This window comes from Argentina silus (genome assembly GCF_951799395.1).
Source record: "Argentina silus genome assembly, chromosome: 12".
In the NCBI taxonomy this organism is placed as follows: domain Eukaryota; kingdom Metazoa; phylum Chordata; class Actinopteri; order Argentiniformes; family Argentinidae; genus Argentina; species Argentina silus.
In genome coordinates this window covers 13,286,124-13,307,356 of record NC_139666.1, presented here as the reverse complement: position 1 = coordinate 13,307,356, position 21,233 = coordinate 13,286,124, and the positions used below count along the sequence as shown (strand labels likewise).

Here is a 21,233-nt window from a genome sequence, read left to right as displayed (position 1 = left end):
CTGATTTTGTTTATGGGAACTTCTGGCTTGATGCTCATTTTTTTAGTAGCCACAAAAGCAAAGTTTCCTTGTTGGTTCCACATGCCATCTACGAAGGGGCTGTTCAAGTGTTCCCATATCCTTGGTGCACAGACATGCTGGCGACCTGTTTGTGGTCTCCCACTGTGCAGGTTTGGGTATTCAGCTTAAGTGGCCTCAGAAACTGCTCTTGTTCCTTTAGAAGGTTTTGTTTTGGTGGGCAGGAGGAGGGGAGGCCACCTCTGCCTTCGGTCATGGTGAAGGAAATGGATCTACACTCGGATATAGAGACTCTGCTTGTGGTGTAGGGAAGCTAGAGGAAAGCTTCCCACAGCAAGAGGTCTTTCAGGGTTTCCTTTTGTTTACATCAGTGCAATATCCAGGTTTGCAATTCATTGACCATGCATTACTAGCTTGACTGGTACTGTCGGCCCATATGTTTTAGCTTCTGTTCATTTTTTTTAATGGCAATTGCACAAGTAGCTGAATTATTTAATGCTCCAAAAATAACTGCTCAGTGATCCTGAACAGTCCCCAGTGATCTGGTTTCTGTGAGCTTGTGAGGCCTCTCTGTTCTATGGCTCCCATGTGGTGTTTGGAGCCTGTGGGAGCACCCTTGTTTCGGCTGAACGCACCCCTTGCCAGGCGCCTTTCCGTGGTTCACCACGCCCTTCCATGGGTCACCACATGGCAGAAGCCTACTGGGACCATGGTCAGAACATTTGCAGTTCACAGGGACTGCAGTTACCGGAGACAAAGCAATAGAGCCGAGGATATGTTTTACAGGGTGTTTATAAGAGTATTTGAATTGTTTTATTTCTTTCACAGGATAGATCCATACTTCCTTACATGGGCATGTAAAGAGCAGTTATGCACACATCAGCAGGATCCTAAATAGCTGATCAGCAATGGTTGTATACTGGTGGAGTAGAATGGGGCATGGAGTGTTTGTGTATAGAGGGAGATCCCATCCTCCAATCCAGTGCCCATCCTGCTCTCCTATTGTCCTCCCTTGCTCTCCCACACTATGACTGGTAGTAAGGCTATTCTCCTCAGAGTCAATGGGAGGAAGTGGGCACTCTCTTCCTAGGCACAGAGCAGGGCTCCCCGAAAGAACAAATCTGGATCACTCTGGATCACTAACCCTAACCCAAATACGCACATTCATTCACAAAAACGCTGCTGCAACCATCAAAGATAGAGAGACAGGGGTGCAGTGCACACATCAACTCAAACACAAACAAATGTGCACACAAAAACGTACATTATTACAGGCAATGCTACAGACTTGCACGTTGGAGAAGTTAAATCAACTCTGACATTAGACAAGCCAATTCCAAGATTATATGGGTATGTCCCATATTAAGAGGGGTAACTTTATACAGCACTTTCACAAGCAGAGATTTTACATTGAATTTCAGAGCTGAAAAGCTTTATAGATATCAGGGGAAAGGATTGAATGGATGTTTATTGGATAATACAGCAGTGAGCCATGCTCATGGAGTGATTGATCTGTTTTCTGCTTGCTGTGGGGTGTTTTGACGTGGCAGTAAATGAGTCTCTGTGTTTGGGCCATACGTGACAGGGTTAACGACAGGTCAGCCATTAAAAATGATGACCCACAGAGCAGGGTACCAGGAGAGGGGGGGGGGGGGGAATGAGTGTGAGCAAGAGAGAGTGGGACATATGGAGAGAGGGAGAGAAAGTGTGCAGGAGTTATGAAGAAAAAGAGAGGGGAAAGAGTGAGAAATGAGAGGTTAAGGGGTGAGGACTGAGGGAGATTTATATCACCCATCCTTTCACTCCGTCAGGGACAACATTAAAATCCAATCAATAACCTGCTAAGAAAGAGCACTGGGGGTCTAACCGTTTGTCTGTCTGTATGTGTGTGTGCTCATAAGAGTGAGACAGGTTTAGGAGCCACTGAATTGAGACTGACAGGCAGGAAAAGCCTGTAATCAACCACCGATGTATACCTAGCACCCCCCCCTCCCTCAGAGAGGTATTGGAAAGGGATTATGCTCTCCAACCCACCTCCCAAAGTCCCCCTCTCCCGAACGCACAGTATGTTCATTGTGCGTTCCCCGTCATTATGGAACCAAGGAATTCACTCAGTCTGACATCTGAGCACAATACTCTACGGTTGAACCAATCACATGCGGCTCCCAACTCCAGTTCCTCCTGAAACCCTTAGTCCTCCTCCTACAGTCTCTGTTCAGTAGATGAATGGTAACACACCACCTTTGGCTCAGACTTCTGAGGTGGAGAGCCAAACCTAACCTAAAATCACATACTGAAGAGAGGACACATATGCCTCGCATTACTTGAGGGAGTGATTTTACAGTAGGCGATAACCTGACATTGCTACGCCTCTGGAGCTTTGTCGAATAAAGACACACAGCGCACGCCAACACAGGCTGCACTGTAGACTGCACCATTTATTGCTGAGCACACTTAGGGAGACATTTCTATGGATTTATTTTCCTTGTGTCACACATTGAGAGAGAGAGTGTGTGTGTGTGTGTGTGTGTGCGCGTACATGCGTGGTGCGGGCCTGTGTGTTTGTGTGTGTGTTTGTTGGTTTCGCAGAGCTGTAGTGGTGAGCTGAAGTGGTGAACACACACACACACACACACACACACACACACACACACACACACACACACACACACACACACACATCTGAGCTGCCTGTGGGGGGGATGGGGGGGGGGGGGGTGGTGGCATGGCATCAAATAAGCTGTCGGTGTACAGCTAAAAAGCCTTATTTTAAAACGTTTAAAAGAAGGGAAAATAACCCTCAGGATGAAAATATCACAACAAACAGCTATTTCCTTCCTCTCTTTCCTCCACTTCTTCATCCTTTGCTTTTTCCTCCTTTTCTTCCTCCTGTGTGAAAATATCCCTTTTTCTGTTGTATGAATGTACAGGAAGCCATTGGCACTGAAACGGTGGGACTTCCCGTACACCTTTAGCTCATTCATGTCTTTCATGTGAAATATGAATGGTCCAAGATTAACTGTATTTTCTCCTCTAATGGCTCACACATTCCCAGGCCAGACCCCAGACAGGTACTTAATTCCTATATGGATTACACTGATATAGCCCAGAACAGGCCTGGACTTTGCAGCCCTGAAACCCTCACACGGAAGGGCCTCCATTGCGGCTCAGATTAATGGCTGGACATCAGCATGGGCCTCCATTTTCCGGCTCTGATGGAGTGCCAGGCACTAAGAGGCTGCTGTGAGACAGTAGTGATGGGCTGTTTCATATTTAATGCCAGTGTGTGACTTTGATTGTGAGGCTCAGTAAAAGCTTGGTGGTTTGGGGTGTCAGGGCAGGTTTGAAGTGACAGGGTTAAGACTGGAGTCAGCCATTAAGCTCCTCTCTAAATCCCCTTTATGCTGTAATGAGAGGCAGACATCCTCAGCCCCCTCCCTCCTATACAGTATCTACACCAGAGCCTGGGGAGTGACTGCAGAAACAGACAAACATGGGGAGCATTGTACATGCTCTCCCTCGCTCCCACTCTCTCTCTCTATCTCTCTCTTTGTATGTTGCTCACTTTCCCTGTGTCCCTCAGTGTTTCTGACTTATTCTTCTCTCCATTCTTGCCCCCCCCCCCCTCTCTCTCTCTAGCTGTACAATGGAGACACTATGTCACCTGCTTTGTTTTCATGTAGGAATTACTCAATTGTATAGTTTTTCTAATTTGACACGTTAGTACTCTGTCTTTGTTCTCAAAGCTATCAAAAAAAAAGCTAAAGTTAACCATGTCAAAATGTAACACTATTATATTGATCTAACGTTACACATAAGCCCTATGTGATATCAACATGAAAATAGAGAGAATGATCATGTTTTCTCCATTATTAAAGGGGATTCCACTCATATTTTAGGTATCAGATTATTCTCCTCTAACAATCTTTGTTTTTTTTCTTTTTATGTCAAACAATCCCCATGGGTTGCATGATTGATCATCCCTCTGTAGTTCAAACCCCTTTTCATGGGTGTATACCAGTCTTACTTTGAATGGAAAAATGTAATTGTTAAAATTTGAAAATACAGTTTTCAGTTTCCCATTGACTTCTGATAGTAGCATGTAGCTATGTTACAAGGGAGTATTTTACAGACCTATCTCTCTCTCTCTCTCTCTCTCTCTCTCTCTCTCTTCCTCTCTCTTTCTCTATTATTTTCTCATTCCTTTTCTCTGGCATACAGCAACATAAAATGTTACACACAAAACATGACAAACATGTCATGTTTTTTGTCTGTGAGTAATGGGTGTAGGGTGATCCAGTGCTATTAGAACGTAACATAGCTCAAGCTCATGGTTATAGATGAGACCATGGGGAGGAACAGAGAGAATGGTAAATAGGAGTGTTAGTGCTCAGATCCCTCTCACTAGGAGCTCCAGGCATGCAGGACTCAACTCCAGATGCTGGTTGGGTTGCCACATCCTGGCCGTAATCCCCCTGTAGCGCCACATTCACTCGTGTGCACGATCGGAGGTTAGACCACGAATGGGAAACACCTGGGACAGAGAGAGAAATACCCCTGAAGTAACTCTGTCACATGATGATACCCTGGCAACGCAAATCCTTCCTACTGCATCGTTATTGTTTCAAGGGACTAGATACTATGCTATAGTGTTCTGTTGGTCCTCTCATTTTTAACTGCTGCCAAAAACTGTATGCTTCTTTTTTTTTATTTATATATATATATATATATATATATATATATATATATATATTTATATATATATATATATATATATATATTTTTTTATAGCTGGGCGTTTATGTTACTGTATGAACCCAGGATTGCATAGTTTATTCTATCAAGCTGTTTCAGTAGTGTTGGTTTATATCCTAATACTCTATTAAGACTGCAGTGTTTGTTCATCTTCAAATGTTTATGTCTGCTGTTGAAACACTCTAACGTCACTTTGCTTACAGTATGGCCTGCTTAGATGCCTTTTTAGATGCTCAAATCTCTCCAACTGCCTCAGACCAATCCACCAACACTGCAATACAACTGTGTACCTGTATCTGTCAACAGGTTATTTGGTTGCCTTGGTTTTCCGCCAGGGGGTATTTAAAGGCAGCACATTCCAGCAGAGTCTTGAGGTTCATTTCTCATTCACTGTTTGACAGCATAAAGGAGCCAAATACAGCCACCTTATGCGTGAACTCTGTCTGTCTGCCGCACAAGAAACCAGCATTCTCCAGGGCAGAACGTCAGGATCGCCAGGATAGGATTACGGGATTAGTGCCGTGAGTCTAAGGGACATGGTTGGGGCGGATTCCCTGTCTTCTCCCCTGTGGACAGAGCCTGTCAGCACTCAGTCACTGATCCATAGTGGACACTCACAGCCCAGGGCACACCTGTCCAGAGCCATTATCCATTATCTAATGATCCTAATGGGTTGGATCATATGGAGCAACAGAGCATGAAGGTGTGTGTGTGTGTGTGTGTGTGTGTATGTGTGTGTGTGTGTGTGTGTTTATATACACTCACTGAACACTTTATTAAGAACACTATACTAATACTGGTTAGGGCCTCCTTTTGCTCTCAAAAACAGCCTCAAACATGATTGCATCACGCATCATTCCTGCAGATTTTTCAGGTGCATTTTCAAGCTGTGAATCTCCCGTTCTACCACATCCCAAAGGTGTTCTATTGGATTCAGATACGGTGACTGGGAAGGCCACTGAAGAACACTGAACTCATTGTCATGTTCATGAAACCAGTTTGAGACGACTTTCGCTTTTGAGATAGTGCATCATCATGCTGGAAGTAGCCATTAAAAGATGGGTAAATTGTGGCCATGAAGGGATGCACATGGTCAGCAACAATACTCAAATAGGCTGTGGCATTCAAGCGATGATTGATTGGTATTAACGGGCCCAAAGTGTGCCAAGTAAACACACCATGAGAAGGTGTACAGGTGTTCCTAATAAAGTGTTCGGTGAGTGTATATATATATATATATAAAAGGGGAGCGGTGAACCTTAAAGGTCATAGGGAAAAATCTCTCCTTAGTTACTGTGCTCATACGACAGACAGCCCTACAGTATAATATAGGCACTGGGCTGGGAGAGATATGTTCACAGCGGTTTATAAGGGACCTGAGAGATTGACAGAGGCAGGATATGCGCTGAGAGAGAAGAAGAGAGTGCAAAGACATTGTAGGCGAGGGGTAAACTGAGAAGAGGTAAGTATTTCACACCTGCATACCTCCATAACAAAGCCTCTTGATAAATTCTGGCCTTCCATGCATGTTTGACATTTAGTCAGTCATCAGGTTTCTTCTGCGGTCCATTCAGGGTGAGGGATACTCACTCAGTGTGTGGAATGTCTTTATTACTGTGCTACGTGACAGGAACACACTCCCTTTCTACCAGATACACAGCTGCATGGATATGACCCAGAGACACAACACGGGATCAAATGTCATCCAACGCAGGCAGAAACAACAACAACAACAACAACAACAACAACAACAACACAACAAGTAACATTTCCTCAAAGCACACACAGAAGTCCTATCATTCCTCCCCTCACACTATGCAAACATTAACACCCAAAACATCCAAAACACCCACCCACTTGATTGTCATTTTTATGATAACACCTCCTCAACACTTGCAACGTGTAATTATGTTGTCTCTCATATGAAGGAGGGAGAAGGAGAAGGAGAAAGAAAGAGGGAGTGAGAGATGACTGAGGTTGGAGGGGGGTGTGTGTGGGGGGGGGGGGGGGAGGGTATGGATGGTGAGGGGTGAGAGGGAGGAGGCGTAGCAAGGCTATATGTTAGTGCTGAGCATGGCCGAGGGTTAAGACAGGGTTGAGAGTGTGAAGTGTACCAGGTTGAAGAGGGGGGTGAAAGGGGTAAATAGAGTCCATGGGGTTTGAGAGGGACCCTCTGAATGGAGATTTTGCGCCAAAATAGAGTTCCTCTCTCGACCCCCTACTGGGGCACAGGTCGAGAGTACAATGCCAAGCTGAAGAAGACTTAACATGAGGGGCTCTCTCTCTCTCTCTCTCTCTCTCTCTCTCTCTCTCTCTCTCTCTCTCTCTCTCTGTCTTTCCCAACCTTGCTCTTTTTATTGGTGTATTCCCCCTTTATCTCTCCATCTCTATGTCTTTATGTTTGTAAACTACCCTGGCAGTATGTGTGACATCTCTGGCAGTGTAATGCGGGACAGTTTAGAGTGACCACCCTGAGTCTGTTTAACTTTAACCAAACCACACGACCACAGATGAAAACATCTCCCTATCTAAACCGTGTTTGAATAAGCCTGAATCACAGAGAACATCTTGTGTGTGACGCTGAATGTACTAAATTAAATAAACAAACCTTTCCAGCGAGCAGGCCAACAAAAACTTTAACCTGGGCTACAAATCCAGAACTACTTTCATATAACACAAAGACCTGCTCTAGTTTCCAGGAGTCATCATTAAATACTTATTACAGTAATCTAGCTCACCACAGGACATAGAACACTCACATTCTGTACCCGATTAGAGACTGTATGAATACATTTTTACTGCACTTGGTCTGAACACAAACTAAGTTGTGAATATCAATATGCTGAAAATGAAAAATAAAATCTTCATTGTGACTGCCAATAGCCCCTGGTCCGAGCATAGATTACTTATTCTTATGATGACTGATGGATAGATGATTCACTTACTTAGACAAATGTATTTGTTGTAAGTCGCTTTGGATAAAGGCGTCTGCTAAATGCCAGGAATGTAAATGTAAATGAAAAAGACTTTGGCACCCCTTTATTTATTGTGCCAAATTCATTGTACTGTATCCTGCTGGTGATCTCTTTTTCTCTCTCTAAAACACATGTGCACACATACACGCTGGCAGAGGTTTAAGGGACGCAGATCAAATCCCTCCAGATCCTGCTGATATGAAGGACAATGGATATGCGTGCGTAGAAGGACCTCTCTTTCAAGCCTGAATTAAACAATCGCTATTCTATCGACTCTGCTCCTTTACTAAGGTCAGAGTGCTTGCAGATAAGGCATTGGTGGTCATGGAAAGTCATAAAAATATTTGGACGTAGAGATCACTGAATGCAGGGCGTATTATCATAATAGACCTTGTAATTGTGATTTTTGCTATTCATTGGTATAATTATCAAAACGCAGTAATTGACTTGCGTGACTAATTGTATTATTATGAGATCATGTCTGTTGAATATCTAGGCTTTCTGTGTGTGGTTTATTTGGAATTCATTTTCCTTTAGACTGTTTACATGTTCCAGCCTGTTTATTCATTCATAACAGGAGCTGGATATTCCATATCTGATTTGATGGTTTGTCTGATGAAAGATGGCATCCTTTCAAGGTCAGTTTCCCCCCAGAGTTTCCCCAAACTGGTATTACAATGGGCTGAGGCGTGAGAGCTCTGTGATTGGTGTTTAATCATAGCGAGCAGCTGGACAGAGGACTGAAGAGCAGGTGAGCTCTCAGTCAACACATTAGACTCCCACAATGCTTTGTGTTGGTTCCAAGAGGATATGCTTGTGCCTGAAATTACGCTGGGGAACAACAATGCAAATTAAAAAAAATGCAAAAACAAGTCGACTGCACCTGACTTTTCAGTGTCACTTTTGTCTTTATAAATAAACACAATATTTAGTATAATTTTGTCACTTTAAATTAGCCCATTTATCAATCAGTCTAAATCACTAGACTAGGCGGCAGTAGTAAAAGATGGCCAGCTGATATGCCTACACAGGCTATGTTTATGATAGTATGATAGTGTGAAGTGTTTATCAGATCCATAGTTCAACTGCTCCACCCGGCCCTGGATGTCAGACAGACACAGACAGACTGACAGACAGACCTCAACGCCACAAAGTAAACGGTTAAACAGAATATGAGACTGTTATGTGTATATTTCATTGGGAGATACTGTTGATATTCATATTGAAACGGTGGTTTGGTTTCACATGTGTGAAGAGAGGCTGGGCTGAGCCCATTTTGTGGTTTTTCAAAGGGAGTGGATGGCTGTGGGTGGCAGCTTCATGTCACAGACTCCAATTTCACACAGTCACTCCCAGTGTGTAGGCTGAGAGAATACAAACGTTTACAGTTAAGGCCAATACTAATGTTATAGACATATGTGCATATCTGGCTACTGATGATTATTCTTAACGGTGATAATGAATACTATCAGTCATAAGTTATGTTTGACAAGTAATTCCAAAAGACCTACATGCAGACCTAGATGGGTCTAGATTCTAATATAAATGTGACTCCTCTCAGCATTAGGCCTACACTGTGAATGCTCAAACGTGTTTCGGTCTGAGTCAATTGTTTGTGGGATGTAAAAATGGAAGGAGATCCGATACCTTTTCTTGGCAGAAACCTCAACGAATGCCGTTTGGGACCTGCCTTGGAGGCGTAGCTCTACGCAATATATTATCAAGTGCAGTGGGAGGTATCCGGCCAGGTTCCAAGCTGAATGAAGACACGGACCGGACACACACTCAGTCGCAGTCAGACCGCAGAGAACTCACTGCCTCTGAACACCTCCGACAAAGAATACAATAACTGTACATCCCATCGCTCTGCAGAAGCTGCTTGTCATTTCGTTGAAGACATCACTGTTCAAGGAGTTTTTTCTCAAATACAAGTAAGGCATCTTACATGAATTTAGGTTGCATCTGCTCTCATTGGTAAAAAAACAAACAAAAAACCTTGTCAGGCAAAAGAGGCATGAACATGTTTCAGTTTCGCACACACCCCATATTATTCGTTTTTCAAATGCTTAATGTGCGGCTAATAGTCTACAAAGCATTTGCTAATGATTCATTGGTTACAGCGGACTTTTGGCTAACATTAATCGATGCATAGTCATTGAGGGTGACTCTTGGCCGCTGAAATGCTCAAGTCGTTCCATAGAAAGGGCCATCAGCTTTCCCAGCGGGGAGCGCGGATTAGCAGTGCCCATTCAATGAGCGCCGCCAGGTTACTACACGGAGTGCCCTGGCATCTGATAAGGAATGTGTTTTGTTTTCAATGCAGATTTAAACATGGCTAACAATGGGAGTGAACGAATGTGTACTCAGCGCACAGGAGCTTCAGGTCGGATTTATTTTAGCGCATTTCGCGCGTAATAACAGTGCGTCTTATCGGTGAAATCTGGTTTATAAAACTCAACATACGTGTTTCCAACATCCTCTCCCCACAGCACAATCAGTCCTACAACATTTTTGCACAGGTACTGAAACCCCTGCATGCTGATGCAACGGGACGAAACATTTTGCTCTATGTGGTATAATTATGTATTAACAACACTTTAACGCTAATTAGTGCTATATCATCGGCCTGCGTTTGTGATGTAATTCAATGGGTAAAGATTTCCCTATAAGTAGGGCATATATAGCAAACAAAAACTACAAAGATCCTCATCTAACAGAGCTCTATAGTGGGAACGCTTGTGGACCCCGCCCGTGAACTCTCTTCTATTGAGGCTTTTCTTTTGCACCACAAAAGCCTTAACCAACAGGAGAGACCTCTTACAGCAAGAGAAAGTTCCAAGCTTTTATTGTCGCACCTGCAACGTTCTCCTGGTCTTGGATTAACACTTGAAAACACTTTCATTGCTCCGTATTTGTTGTGTATTGGAATGCATCAGCAGCTGTCCTTGCAGTGTAGCTAATGTGTAACCAGAGGGAATCACTTTGGATCACAAGGCATGTCAGCCATAGCCCAATGTCAGTGCCAAATATATGTAATCATCATAGTCATATTTTTGTTAATGCTATCTATGCTCCAATTGGCATGGGAGTTACAGTATAGTAAAGCATATATAAGTCATATAACCTTTGAAAATGCCACAGTTCTATCAGAGATTTTTGTAGGGAGAGAGAGAAAGACAGAGAGAGAGACACAGAGAGAGACAGAGAGACAGAGAGAGAGAAAGACAGAGAGAGAGACACAGAGAGAGACAGAGAGACAGAGAGAGAGAGAGAGACAGAGAGAGACAGAGAGAGACAGAGAGAGACAGAGAGAGACAGAGAGAGAGAGACAGAGAGAGAGAGAGAGACAGAAAGAGACACAGAGAGAGAGACAGAGAGAGACACAGAGAGAGAGACAGAGAGAGACAGAGAGAGACAGAGAGAGAGAGAGAGAGACAGAGAGAGAGACAGAGAGAGACAGAGAGAGAGAGACAGAGAGAGACAGAGAGAGAGAGAGAGACAGAGAGAGAGAGAGAGAGACAGAGAGAGAGAGAGAGAGACAGAGAGAGAGACAGAGAGAGAGAGAGCATTTGAGTGCTTATCATTCCAGTGTGCTGCTTGTTATCAGATGGCATGAGTGTGAAGGGGATAATGGATCAGTGAGATCTGAGGTTAACTGGCACCTGAGGTGTTTAACATATAATGGAGGGGAATTAGGGAGAGACTGTGTGTTAGAATACAAAATCCCTCTATTAGAGAGAATTACAATACTACAGGCAAAAGGGTCAAGTGGGGGTGTTAAAAGCCAAATGACTGTCCAAGGGGCTATCTGTTGAGAAACACCATGTTCACCGATAGAATCAGCTGAAACCAGAGGCAGACATAACACAGCACACACATACCAATGGAGTAAGAATGAAGATACGTTCACTGGCACACTCATGTAGTCAGAGATAGACCCCTCATCATTATCAGCCTTGTTCTCTGTTGAATAGCTTAGCGTGGGCGATGTGGTATTCCATACTCACACTCGCACTCACCCTCACACATCTGCTCCAGGCAGTCTTGTTTTACTGCACTCTGAACTGCTGTGTCACCCAGCTGTCGGTGACCTGGCTTTGACCGTGGTTGGACCGTGGCTTAGGCGGTTAAAGCTCCCTGTGATGTCTCCCCACATTTCACTCTGCGGGCATGCATGTCAATAAGGAGGAACAGGAGGTTTAAAATCACTCTGAGCTTGTTCATGTTTAGGGTTTGACCCCTCACCTTTCACCCCTCATGCTGTGGCTGTCAGTTAGCAGAGGTAAGAAAGACATCATGCCAGGGTGCGAGGGGACCAATCAGATTTAGACATACACTTAGGTCAGAGGTTGTGTTGTGACCCTAGCCTTGTCAAAAGAGTGAACCCAGCTTAGTAGTATAGTTAACCTTTGTTATGTGTGTGTGTGTGTGTGTGTGTGTGTGTGTTCTCTTTCTGTGCACAACTGTGTGACATCTTGTATGCGTATGCCCATGTGCATGCGCAAAAATGATTGTGTGTGTATTGTATACCCTGTTTGCATCAGTCTCAGATGTAGATGACGTATATGTGGTTATGACGACTCAGCTCATTGATCCTCTGGCTGTGACAGCTCTGCTCTTGTTCTCACTGTTTTCTAAAGGGGCAGGGTAGCATGGGAAAATGTTGCTTTGTAACAAGAGCGAAAAGGGATAACATTCTTTAAAGTGGCATCAGGTTTCCCATTCCGACTGGACGCTGGATCTCGGAATGCCAGGAGCGCTCCGGAAATACTCACTGTTTAGGTTCCAGATCTCATTTCCTCATGTTTAATCTGCACTCAGTGTTTTTAGAACTAATGTAAATATTTCTGGTGCTGCCCCCTGACTGCACATCAAAGATGTAGAGTTCCCCAACACTCCCCTATCATCCCAAACAAACAGAGAGCCTTTGTGAACCTCATAAAGCAGTGTTTTAAGAGTTAACTGTTTTTAGATTCTTTAGGATCTGGTACCACTGCATACCACAGAAAGCTATGTGTTTTTATAATTACATCTCATAACATACCACATCATACACTGCTTTATGGAAGGGTGGATTGATTTTCTGATTCTGCTCTGCCCCACATAGTGTGGTTAGGATGAGTTAAAGGCGTGGTCTTGTAAATGAAAAATGAAATGAAAACAGCACAGTTATGAATTTCAGTATGTGAAATTCATTTGAATGTCTTGTCTCAGACATACAGAGTGAGGTGATCATCACTGATGAGTCGATGTGTTGTTGCTTCCACAGATCCCGGTCCTGAGTGAGGTGTGTGATCTTCCCCCGAGGGCTTCTGTGGTGGTCTTCTCCCAGGACTGAGAGATGAATCTGAGCACGAGTGATCTGGCCGACCTGTGGGACGCATTGAGGGACATGGACCCCCTGGAGAACGTGTCGCACGTGGAGGTGGCGATGTGTGCCACGGCGTTCGACCGCAGTGCCCTGCACTACTCCATGTGTGTCCTCTACGTCTTCATCTTCGTCATCGGCCTGGCTGCCAATGCCTTGGTCCTCTGGGTCAACATCCGTGCCCAGCTAACAAACTCCGCCCCTCGCCACGAGACACACCTGTACATTGCAAACCTGGCAGCTGCTGACCTGTGTGTGTGCATCACACTGCCTGTGTGGGTGAGCTCGTTGGCGCAGCATGGGCACTGGCCCTTTGGGGAGGTGGCCTGCAAACTAACACACCTGCTCTTCTCTGTCAACCTCTTCAGTAGCATCTTCTTCCTGGCCTGTATGAGTGTCGACCGCTATCTGACTGTGAAGCACTTTGGAGACAGCGAGGGAAGCCAACGCAGGAAGCTGATTCGCCGCTGTGTGTGTGTTGGGGTGTGGCTCCTGGCGCTGGTGGCCTCCCTGCCGGACACCTACTTCCTGCGTGCGGTGAGGTCGTCACACGGGGATGCGGTGCTGTGCAGGCCTGTCTACCCAGAGGACCACCAATGGGAGTGGATGGTGGGTGTCCAGTTCAGCTTCATCCTCCTAGGCTTCGCCCTTCCCTTCCCCATCATCTCCCTGTTCTATGCCCTCCTGGCCAATGCCCTCTCCTCCTCCTCTTCCTCCTCCTCTTCGTCTTCGTCCTCAGCGGTAGAGCAGGAGCGTCGTGTGAGCCGCAGGGTGATCCTGGCCTACATAGTGGTGTTTCTGGGCTGCTGGGGGCCGTACCACTGTGTTCTCCTGGCTGATGCCCTCACTCTGCTGGGCATTTTGCCTCTGAGCTGTGAGCTGGAAAACATCCTCTATGTGGCTCTGCACCTCACCCAGTGTCTGTCCCTGTTCCACTGCTGCTTCAACCCCATCCTCTACAACTTCATCAACAGGAACTACCGCTACGACCTGATGAAGGCGTTCATCTTTAAGTACTCCACACACACAGGCCTGGCTAGGCTTATAGACGCCTCCCATGTATCTGAGACAGAGTACTCCGCCGTTGCCGTTGACAACCCCCCACAGATCTGAGACTGGACTCTCCAATTTCAGAACACATCGAGGAACATTTGGAACTCTGACCAAGTTCTGTCCACCTGACCCTAAATGACTACAAATGAAACCCTAGACGTCCTTTAGGCTAGATTGGGGCCTCCACACCAGATCAAAATGCATATTCGTCCCTGAACAACCAGAGTATAACCTGAAACTCGGCCCAAAGCCTACAGTAGCTAGGCTAAACCCTACCATGATGGTTTTGGTATTATGAAACTGTGTGTGCAGAAAAAGAGAGAAAAAAACAAGTTGGTCATTCCTTTCACAGTAGCTACCTGAATCTGTGTCCTGTTGCCTTTGCATTCCTTATAAGGATGATGTCAGGGAGCGAAGTCATTGTCATCATAACTGATGACGTCTGGAGAAAAGCACTTATATTGACAGGTGACTGGGAGAATAGAAGCTGTTAAAAGTGCTTTTTAAGTAGTTTTAGAGACTGCCATCATAGTCATGGAGAAATCCAAGTCTTCATGTTAGGCTGCTTCCCAAATCCATATATATATTTTCTGTGAAAGGTTGTGTGTGTGTGTGTGTGTGTGTGTGTGTGTGTGTGTGTGTGTGTGTGTGTGTGTGTGTGTGTGTGAGTGTGTGTGTGTGTGTGTGTGTGTGAGAGAGAGTGAGTCTCATGCCACTTTGTACATAGTCAGAAGGCAGAAGGGCATTGAAAAACATAAGATTATTACGTAAGATTATTATTCTGTTTTCTATATACTTTGTAGTTATTGTAACATATTTATGTATTCTTTAACTTTCAATGTTTGCATTCTCTATGTTGTTTGGTCAATCCAAGTCTGTATGTAGTGGATTCAGAAGTCACTGGCTCTGCGACACCAGTCCTGCTGTGGAAATCAATCCCATTAGTCACACTCTCAAGCTGCGCCTTCCTCATGTCCCTCCCTGTAACCTCCACTGAGCTGTTACAACTCGGAATAGCCCTGGAAAGGACTCGGAATAGTCCTGGAAAGGACTCGGCATTGGAGAATTTCCAGATCGGTGATAATTCATGGTGGGAGACAAGGGCAGGAAGCCAGCTAAGAGTATTGTCATTGACGTGTTAGCATCAGAGCTAACAATATGAGTGAGACAGTGCCTCATCTGGCATCAGCGGTGCTGCCTCAGCACAGAGACCATAGACAGCTAGGGCTTTATGACCAAACACAGCCCATGTGGAGACAGCACTGATGGTGTACAGATGTGTGGTATATGTCCTGTGTTTTTTTGCGATCAACAATCAGTGTGTTTATTAGGTCAATTGATACAGCACAATAAGAGGACTGAGAAAGAGTATCTGTTATCAGAATATTTTATTGTCATAACACAATAAAAGCAGGATGAGAAATCTCTCTTATTCCCTCTTTCTCTGTGTGTGTGTGTGTGTGTGTGTGTGTGTGTGTGTGTGTGTGTGCGTGTGTGCGTGTGTGCGCGTGCTAGTGTGCCACAGTGCACACACTCTGACTCATGGAAGAGTTCATCCAAATGAGAATGTTACATGTGTGTCATAAGATTGAGATATCTGTGGTTGGAAACATATTTGTTTGATATATAACGGAGCTCATGATCTCATCTGATTGGTTACATATGTATCCATCTACACTGAAAGGATTCCAAATTCAGATGTAACAAATAGACAGAAGACGCTAACATGTGTCTACATGAACAGGGGCATTCCATTGATATTTTTGTGTATGTTATGTTTTTTTTTACGTATTAAAAAAAACAAAAATAAATCTTGTGTCTGAATTTCTTTTGCTTCCTTCCACTTTTATTAAACATTCCCATTTTATTAAACATTCCCAGTCACATGATTGTAAAACACTACAGAGACAGTCAGTGTTACTGTACTGTATGTGGCCAAGAGGTGGTTCAACTCAGACATGATGGGAATTATAGAGTATACTATATCCTAGCTGTCACGGTTCAAGAATGAAGCATGCACTGCATTAGCATGACATAGAACACATATTTTTCAATTAGTGTCAAAGTGAATTTATGTTTAATTCATACGTGAAATTACAATGAATTCAGGAAGAAAGATATAGTCCCAGTTGATTTGCGGCTGGGCAACAGACTTGTCATATGCAGATGTGTTCTTGCACAGCCAGGAATGCACAGACACACACAGACACACACACACACAGAAACACACACACACACACACAGATTGTCGAGAATGGACATATAGAATTCTCTGCTCCACATAGACTCCCCACCGGGCTGTGATATGTGGCCATGATAACGTAGACACAATAAAGGACAATCACATCGTATCAGCTCCAGATGGAGTACATCCTAGAAATAATTTTAAATGAAATAAAAAGTACATCTATAGATTTTCCATACGGTTCTGAACCAAGTGTTCAAACTCTCCTATAGTTCTCTCAGAGTTGACCTGACGCTGCAGGCATGGCCGGAAACACACTGATTGAGCAGGACTGCAGTAACACACACTTTCCTGCTGCTCCTCTACTGAACAGTGTGTGTTTTCCTTGGCTCGCTCTATGGTGAGAAGTGTTTTGCTTCCTTTTACGATTTGTCAGTTATGATTCACATTTGATTTTCTTATGCGCACAGTATGATGTGCTTATACAGGACAAGTCAAACAGAGTTATAGCCCAGACTCAACCATCCACACTTAGACAAACACATTTCATCCCAGTCAAATACACAGCTATCCACTACAGGGCAACCTTTGTCAAGTGTGCCTTCAAACCAGTTTACTTTTGAGACAGCAGTGCCTCTTATCAGTTTCTGTTCTCACACACACACACTCAATTTTGCGGATGGGTCACCCACACATACTGTAGGAGGGATATACAACACATAAAACACAGCATGGACGCCAAGCATAGTGTAGCATATGGAATGATGTATGTTGAAATCATCTGTTGTTTGACTTAATCCTGGAAATTCTCTGGGACTGTGTATTGTATAACATACAGGCTGTTTTGGAGCGTCTCACAGGGTTTGATTTAATAGGACATGATAATGGTCCAGAAATGGATGTAGGGAGAGTTGCTTTATATTACAATGGTGCCATAGATCCCATGGTCTATAACATATGCTGCATACTGCGATGATTACATTAATACTGAGAGAGATGGGAGGGGAGGAGGAGGAGAGGTACAGCATAATTTAGCAGGAATTTGGGACACACACACACACACACACACACACACACACACGCACACACACGCACACACACATGCACACACACACGCACACACACACGCACACGCACACACACACACACACACACACACACACACACACACACACACACACACACACGATCCGCAGTACATTGTTTCTGGCTCCATTCCAAGCACTTACTTTAGGTTTAATTCTCAATCGAGTCTGTGCTTGCTTCAGTGGGTCTGGGATGAACTCCATATGAGAATGTATGGCTGCAAAAGGTCTTGAATTATTAATGAAGTTTAAGGGGACAGCAGCTGTGCCTGCTTGTGAGGAGTTTTTGGTGTGAATCTGAGGAGCAGTCAGAGGATAAGCGTAGTTTAACACCCCATGACTCCTCACTCCTCTGAAGGAGTTTTACCAGCAGATGTCCTACAGATGTTCAGCAGAGACAGGGAACGAGAGGTGAGACACCGTCAAACTGTGAGTTGGATCAAACATCAGCAATCATGCATATCCATTTGCACAGGTACGGCTTATTAAACCTCTAGAGGAGGCTCGATAGCATTTCATCGACAGTGCCATGCTTAGAGATTGAGGTCATGCTTAAAGATTGAGGCCTGCAAGACCTGGGATTACAGTGAGCTTGTCAGCCGGTGTACTGTTCCATTGTGTGTGAGCTGACTATTCTGTGAGCTATTGCCTAGAGATGACATGGATTCACTGTAGGCCTTCCACCCATATGCCACCCTGTGCTTAGTCCCCTCATAGGTATCGCCACATGGAATCATGTCTGTGTAAATTATGAGCTTTTCCAGATCAAACGGCATTAGAGCAGGCGGACACGCGGCTGTGAAGGCTGGAGCCTATGATGTTGATTTATCTTGCCCTACTGTACGTGCTGAAGCTATGGATCCGGTGTTTAGACATCGCTTAATTCACCCGACACCCTGTCCGCCATAGAGCTTTACCTCGCCGCCTGCCGGCGCTTAGTAAGAGCAGCACGCTGATGTCGGCCTTAACGGCGAGACTTCAGAGGAGTGCCTGTGAAAAGACGCCAGCTGTTTAAACCTTTAAGAAGACATGAAACATGGCCGAGACCATTTCCCTTGTGTTATTGTAACCTCATGTACTGTCTTCTAATGTAAAGGTTAGGGGGATAAATTAACCATTAAGTATGAGTCAGTACCAATAGGCCTACGATGCCTCCATGACACATTCTCAAGTTACTTGGCTTTGACTGTCGTTTATTTACAGTAACTCATCTCGCGCCCTATCTTTCCCTCTGAGATGTTTTATTGCTGTTGAATAAAGATAATGAGGATTAGATTCAAAGTCATACATCAAGGAAGGACAGTCGTGGACGGGGGTGGAGACCAGAGAGGACGGATAACCTTATTCATGGTCTGTATAACATACCTCCCTCACACATCATAGGCTTACAGCCAAGTTTGGACATTTTTATTTTAGCTTTTTACACTGAGCATTTTCTACAAACAGTAAGACTGCCACCTATAGTAAGTTAAGATATAATATAATGAATAGCTTACCTGGTGTGCTTGAGGTCTCAGCATTATAATGCTACCCTAATTGGAAGAATCACAGAATAGTGTGAAAATAGGAGTGTTGTTTTGCTGAAAACTCGTATCTCATGGAGTATAAGGGACATGGAGTTGAGTGAGACCTGAAGACAACATCAAGTTTTATGGGTTCCTGTGGAATGGTAGACAACTACAAAGTGACGTTTGGCTTTACTTCACAGATCTCTGTCTGTACACTTTGGTCCGTGACAATATTTAACCAGACACACGTCCCTCCTCTGTTCCTGTGCTCCTGCCTGGGACAGACTTTGTGTTTCCACAGTAAAAAAACATGTCTGTTTGCCGAGACAGAGACAGGCCAAACCACACTGCGCGTGCAGACTACACTTGGCTGCTTTGACCAGAATCCTTCCTAATAAGATTTAACAGCTTTATAAAACTCTTTTTGTCTCACATGCTTCTCGCTCCATGTGCAGGGTGACAAACCAACTTGGTTTCTCTGAAATCTGTCTGACAAACAGCCAAACCTCAGAAGTGCTATCTTGGCACATGCATGCACACACACACACGCACACACACATGCACACGCACACGCACACGCACGCGCACACGCACACGCACACGCACACACACACGCACACACACACACACACACACACACACACACACACACACACACACACACACACACACGCACACACACAAAAAACCAACTAATTAATTTCATTGGCATTTCGCCTGGACATCATTACATGTCATAAGACCACTTGAAACCTAATGTAAAATAATCGTCTTCCAAACCAGTCGTCTCCCAAGAGTGTTTGGAATGCGATAAAGGCCTCAAGATAACATGAAGGATTATAGAATGAACTAGAATTACAGCCAAAGCCATGGAGAGCAGCCCTGGAGGGTCCAGCAGAGATGGTCATAAAGTATCTAATGTTATGTCTCATGTAGCTTCAGGAACTGATAACACCTCATTTTACTGTGTCTCCCCATCAGACACTCACACACACACACACTCCAACATCACACACACACTCTCTTTCAACTGCCTTTGTCATAGATAGCGTGAGTGTAGAGTGTTTATGTTCTCTTGTCACAGGCAGAGAGATGTGGATGTCCCAGCTTATCTCAAGTGTGTGGAACAGTGCTGTTCATACACCGGACCAGACAGGGGTTGGCTGTCTCATATAACACTCTATAGGTCAGTGGAAACACACACACACACACACACACACACACACACACACACACACACACACACACACACACACACACACACACACACACACACTCACATCCTCTGGACAGCGGGAAGGAGGCAGGCACTGGTATCACTGTGAGTATTAGTTTACAGGGAGTTTCTCACACTCGTACCCTGACACACACTTCGCACCCTAGGAATGAGACTCTGGACGTCATTCAGTAAACAGAATCCCCTCTGCTATCTGTTGGCTCTCACTCCAGCGTCCCTCTGTGCCTGTGTTTTGGTTGCAGATGCAGATGCACACTCGTTCAGGCTGGCTGCGTTACGCCCTATGCACCCCACTGTGATAAGCGCACACAGAAACATACACACGCACGCACGCACGCACGCACACAGACACACACACACACACACACACACACACACACACACACACACAATGAACTTCGTATGAACTTTCCTCTTGTTGAGAGCAAGGATAAAAATCTCAGATGCTGAAATGTACACTCATATTACACGTTATGCTCTGGGTCTGCTGTGGTCAGTCCCCATTCTCAGAGGCAACTGATGCCTCTACTCCACTGACTCTTTTCATTCAGACACTCCCCTATGGTGTCATTTCTGTCAGTTTCCTCCTGTGTTCATGATAAAAGAGAGTATTTCCTTGCCACTGTTGCTCTGGGCTTCATTTCTGAGGGCTCAAAATGTTTTGTTCAAATAGACAAATGACTTTGTAAAGCTCCATAGAAATAAAATTGAATTGAGATGAATAGAGAGGAAGCACTAGTTTCCGGGGGGTGGGAGGATGGGGGATTGGGTGAGGAAACTGTGTTTGTGAGGTATGGCACACCCATCTGACACCAAATCTCAACATCGCCTGTACAATTCACCATATCACTATACCTAGGGATCGTATTCCCTCCCTGGTCAGTGGTGTGAATGGCGGCTGTAGAGAAGCAGGAACAGGAGGAATCAGGGATTGTCTTCCTAGATCTATTCATCATCAAGTCCCTATTTTACCCCCTGCAGTTACCCTGTCATACACCCTCTATCCACTATCCATAACCTCCCATGTAGACTGTCATGGTCTTCATAGC

At 44.6% G+C, this 21,233-nt stretch overlaps 1 protein-coding gene across 1 annotated transcript; it reads left to right on the top strand.

The window, feature by feature from the left end:
* The first annotated feature begins 9,553 nt into the window (after positions 1-9,553).
* Positions 9,554-15,968, top strand: LOC310812909 (atypical chemokine receptor 3-like). Its single transcript, XM_083681665.1, has 2 exons — positions 9,554-9,679; positions 13,018-15,968. The coding sequence occupies exon 2, from the start codon at positions 13,090-13,092 to the stop codon at positions 14,227-14,229; it is 1,140 nt and encodes a 379-aa protein (XP_083537791.1). The 5' UTR covers positions 9,554-9,679; positions 13,018-13,089; the 3' UTR covers positions 14,230-15,968.
* The last annotated feature ends 5,265 nt before the right edge of the window (positions 15,969-21,233 follow it).

Excerpts from the sequence above, each read along its gene's own strand:
- LOC310812909 (XM_083681665.1), top strand. The coding sequence starts at position 13,090 with ATGAATCTGAGCACGAGTGATCTGGCCGACCTGTGGGACGCATTGAGG.